Below are 5,348 nucleotides of genomic sequence, written 5' to 3' on the forward strand. Positions count from 1 at the left end.
TTTAATTATAAAACTAGAGCAGGAATTTAAAATTTTCTTTTATTATTGTGCTTGGAAAGATAAAATAATTATTATACTACACAAATCTTTTTAATTTTAAAAGTTTCATATACTAATCTTTTATCTTTTGCATATTCTAATCAAATCATATATCATTAACTGAAATTAGCTTTATACAATTTCCCCTTATTTACAAAATAATATATTTTAAATAATTTAAATTTATAAACTCATTTAAATAGCAAATAACTTGTTTGTTAATTAAAGATAATTTTTCATTTTCTAAAATGTAGCATATTAAAAGAAATTTAATAACAATTTATAAAAGTTTAAAGAATTTTAAAATTATTTATATGAAGCTAATTAATAATATTAATGAATAACTTAGTAAAATAACCCTCCTTCTAAGAACAAACAACAAAAATGGGAGATGTTATTGCCACTCCCTATTTTGTTAAGGCCAAATTAGAAAAACTCATTTTAATATGAAAAGACAATTTTATCCATCAATAAAATAAAATAAAAAAATCATTAGATCCGTCGATCTTGTTCACCATAACTAAATTGTAATATTTTCTAATTTTTTACTTTATTTTTGAAAATTTTGTTTACTTAAATTATTTATTTGATATTAAAAATATATAAGAATTATATTTATTTATCTAGTATATATGTATATGCATAGATCTTATATTATCAATTTAAAAGTTTTTATTATAAATATATATATTTTTTATTTTTCAATATATGAATCATAGTATGAAATATTTATTTTTTAAAATTCTCAATCCACTTATATGTTTTAATTGGAATAAGTAATTTTATTTATTTATTTTAATTAAAAATATTTTAGAACCTTATTTTTATTTTTAATAATGATTATTTTCATAGACATATTAAGAGAGTTGAAATAATAAGGACTCTCAAAACAACTATATAATGGTAAAACAATAAAATAAAAGGTTTAATATAATCAAATACAAAATTAAAGATGAAAATTGTTTATATGATTGTCGGTTTCTTTTACTTAATGAGTTGATTTTATTATGGCTAAAATAATTTTAAAATTAAATCAAAAAGTTTTGGATTTGATTTTAATAAAATAAGGCCCACAAAATTAATGAGCCTACTTTTTTCTCAAATAAAGGCTTAAAGTCGTAGTGGGCAGCCTTATAGTACGAACCAATTAAATAAATATCCAATAGTCCAAACATTTTTTATATTGGAATTTTACTTTTTATTATTTTTTTGGTACCTTTTGATAAAAAGAAATAAATTCTTTCAACGAATCTAAAATATGAAAAGCAAGTCTCCTTAATTTTTAAAGTTAAATTAGGGTCAAATTAGCTGTAAAATACTTTTTTATATATCATTTCAATTGTATATTAAATATATAAATAATTGATATAGATTTTATTAATTTTAAATAATTAAATATATATTAATATTTAATATTAAATAAATAAATAAATATATATTATTTTTTATTTATTGTGGTATATATTATTATTTATTTTAAATGAAAAGACACTTTTTACTATTTTTAGGTACCTTTTGATAAAGAAAAATAAATTCTCTCAAGGAATCTAAAATATAAAAGGTAAAGATTCTAAATCTCCTTAATGTTTAAAGTTAAATTAAGATCATATTAGTTGTAAAATATTTTTTTAATATGTTTTCAATTGTATATTAAACATATAAATATTTAATATAAATTTATTAATTTTAAATAATTAAATATATATTAATTATTTAATATTATATATATATATATATATTGTCTTTTTATTTATTTATTATAGTATATATCATTAAATGAAAAAGTACTTTTTATTATTTTTAGATACCTTTTGATAAAAAGAAATAAATTCTTTCAACGAATTTAAAAAATGAAAAGAAAAGATTCCAAATCACTCTAATTTTTAAAAACCAAATCAGCTGTGAAATACTTTTTATATATATTCTCAATTTTATATTAAACATATAAATAATTAATATATATTTATTAATTTTAAATAATTAAATAGATATTAGCAGTATTTTTATATATTGTGGCATATATTATTAGTTTATATAAGAGTTATTATTTATTTTTCATTACATTTGAAGAATATAAATTCCTCTTAATGTATTTAATAAACGATGACTTAAAAGTAGCAAGAGAATACCTCTTTTGTGAGGAATGCCAATAGGAAGAAGCACTTTTTAGCATTATTAAGCATAAAGTGAGTAAATGATATGCTGGTGCATGCATTTTCTTTTAAATGAAAAATCATCAAAAAATGGGGAATTTATGGACTGAATTGCTCAAGGTTTTAATGTCAGACAGGTGTAAAGTGCGACTCTTACAATTGGGGAATCAACGAATTTGAAATTATATACTCTGCACCTGTAACTTCAAATAAAGGCACTCACATGAACTGAAAAACACACAAAAAAAAAAAGAAGACAACTCTTAAACTTTAAATTAGCTTAATTATATTTTTAAAATTTAAAAAATAAAATAATTAGATTTTTAAATTTATTTTTGTTTATTTTACTCTGTAATGCTACAAAATCTAATTAAATTTTGATTTTAAAATAAATTATTTTGACTCTTTAACTTATTTTTTTTATATGTAAGAAAGAATGATAAATTTTTTTTGTTTTAATAAAAAGAATCAATAATATTGCCACGGTGTAATTATTTTATATTTTAAATTTTAGAGATGTAATGATAATTATTTTAAAATTTAAAATTTTAATTACATTTTACCAAAAAATAAAAGTATAAAGTATTTTTGCCTTTTAAATATATTTTCTTCTGAAAACTATTTTTAAAAGAGAATCAAACTAATAAATAAATAAATAAACTGTAAATTTATCTTCTTTTTTAAAATTTACAACATTTTAAATGTGTCCTCCAAAAGAAAATGTGCTACCATGTCAATTAGTGCACTATTGACTAATAATGTTATTTCACTTGTATCCATCCCTTTTTCCACCAAGAGACAAGATCAATAAATGATTCAATTTTAGTTACCAACTAAACAATGAAGTTCTGATTCTAAAATAATTCATTAGAAGGAAGAAAAAAATTAGGGTTCATATAATTGAACAAACAATTTTAGATATATCAAAGCAATGAATAATCACTTGTATGATAAATATGGATCTGAACAAACCCATAAAATAAAGGTCTGTAAAAAATTATTAAAACCATATGATAAAAATAACAATAAATAATCCAACCAAGAAGTCCTAATTATACCAATAAAAAGTAAAAAAACAAAAAAATGAAAAATCACATATCCAAACTCAATAATCTCAAACTCCCGAAAGAGATGCACCCAAGATAAGACTGACAAGAAGATAGACTGTGATTGTAGGAGTTAAAGACAATGAAGCAGAACGACGAGGAGCTGGAGCATTGACGTCCGCTGAGTTACCGGAGTCCGGTGATGATACTGGTTCTGACCCTGACCCTGACTCAGGAGAATTTGCTGGTTCAGTTGCTGATGGAGTTGGAGATGAAGAAGGTGAAGTAGTAGTGGCTACTGGAGATGGGGATGTTGCTGCTGGGCTTGGAGAACTAACTGGCTCCTCTACTGCCACAGGGCTTGGAGAACTAACAGGCTCCTCTACCGCTGCTGGTGATGGAGATGGAGAAATCGGTGCATGAGCTACTGCAGATGGTGAAGGTGCCTTTGTAGGAGATGAGGTTGGTGACGTTGTAAATGGAGATGGAGCGAAAGATGGTGTCTTGGCTTTTGGAGATTTAGGAGACAGTGCTGGTGTTGGAGCCAAAGATGGAGCCTCGACGAAAGGTGAAGGAGAAGCAGGGGAAACTGCAGGAACATGAGCAGAAGAAGATGGAGCCTTGGCGATAGGTGAAGGAGAAGCAGGGGAAACTGCAGGGACATGAGCAGAAGAAGATGGAGGTTTTGCAATTGGTGATGGAGATTTCGGAGAAGGTGAAGATGGAGAGTGAGCTGATGATTCAGGGGGTATAGCAGGAGGGGGAGATGAGACTGTTGGTGCAGGGGAACTTTTGGGTGATTCTTTTGTTGGTTTTGGTCTGATAGCCAACACCACAACAATCAATCTTTGTCCTTTTTGACAATTTTCTTCATTTCCAGTAATGAAAAAGAAAGGACCAGAACGATCAAACTGGAAAACAGATGTCCCTGAATTCAAATTCTTTATAGGATTCTTTGTATTGCAACTATAGTAGTCATCTTTACTCACTACCAAAACAGAGTCTGACCCGTTCTTGTACTTGAACACTACCCAGAAAAGAAGAAAAAGGAAAGCAAAGATTTAGAATCATATACTGTGAATCATCAACTAGCCAGAATTAATCAAAATCAACACAAGAACTCACCGAGTGTGTCATTGACTGAGAATCGGTTTCTGCCAGCCCAATCGTTGTAGTCCTCAGGTGGGTTCAAAACCCAACCATCTTTGCCACCAACATAGAAGGTGTAACCAAAAGAAGAAGTGATGAAAAAGCAAGCAAACAAAGCCAAGCATAGGCTAGTAGATACTTTAGACGCCATGATCATAAAGATCACTGTATGCCTTAATTCCTGGTGTCTTTATATAGTGAAAGAAACAAAAAAAAATCCTGAAAGAGGACAAAGAAATAGTGATTTGATATTAAAGAAAAATATACAAAGCAGAATGGCTGTTTAGGAAGCTGAAGGATTTATGGGATTTTCTTTCCTTGAATTTCACTAAGAAAAGAATAAAACAAAGAAAGAAAATAAAAATGGAGTCTCTGTGTAGAAGTTGAAGGTTTGAATACGGAAAGCAAAGATGGGGAAAGCGTTTTTAATTGATACTATTTGCGAAGGTTTACCAAAAATGTGCTGTGTTTGCACACACTGATTTGGCCTAAACTTTGTATGAATTTATTATAAGTGATTTGTGTATATTGGACTATCCGTTGAAGAAAAAGGGCCACAACTTAACGGACAGATGGTAAGGGATAATGATTTTTTTTATTTGTTTTGAATTTGTATTACCTTACTTACCATGTAGGGCTACTTCCTTTAAAATAATCTGAAAGAAATTATTTAAGATGTGTTGGTCATTTGGTAAAATGATTGTAAAAGGAAATAATATTATTTTGAATTAATGTATGTCCATCCAAATATAAACATTGCTATTTGCATGGCTTATGTAGTAAAAGTAAATTGCTTAATTGCATAAATTAAAGAAAAAAAATGGTTTTTTATTTTATTTTATTTATTTCTATTTCTATGATATTTTGTAAATTATATATTGGACTCAAATCTATTAGCATTTCAGACTTGAGTTATTTAATACGTGCACTAGTCATGCTTTGCAATGTTGTCATAATTTTT

At 26.4% G+C, this 5,348-nt stretch overlaps 1 protein-coding gene across 1 annotated transcript; it reads right to left on the reverse strand.

Annotated features, from left to right (window-relative positions):
- Nucleotides 1-3,167: 3,167 nt before the first annotated feature.
- LOC8265311 (early nodulin-like protein 2) lies at nucleotides 3,168-4,882 on the reverse strand. The gene is made up of 2 exons (XM_002528205.4): nucleotides 4,364-4,882; nucleotides 3,168-4,265 (listed from the first exon to the last, which is right to left on the reverse strand). The coding sequence occupies exons 1-2, from the start codon at nucleotides 4,542-4,544 to the stop codon at nucleotides 3,307-3,309; spliced, it is 1,140 nt and encodes a 379-aa protein (XP_002528251.1). The 5' UTR covers nucleotides 4,545-4,882; the 3' UTR covers nucleotides 3,168-3,306.
- Between the last annotated feature and the right edge of the window lie 466 nt (nucleotides 4,883-5,348).

Source organism: Ricinus communis, chromosome 9 (genome assembly GCF_019578655.1).
Source record: "Ricinus communis isolate WT05 ecotype wild-type chromosome 9, ASM1957865v1, whole genome shotgun sequence".
In the NCBI taxonomy this organism is placed as follows: Eukaryota; Viridiplantae; Streptophyta; class Magnoliopsida; order Malpighiales; family Euphorbiaceae; genus Ricinus; species Ricinus communis.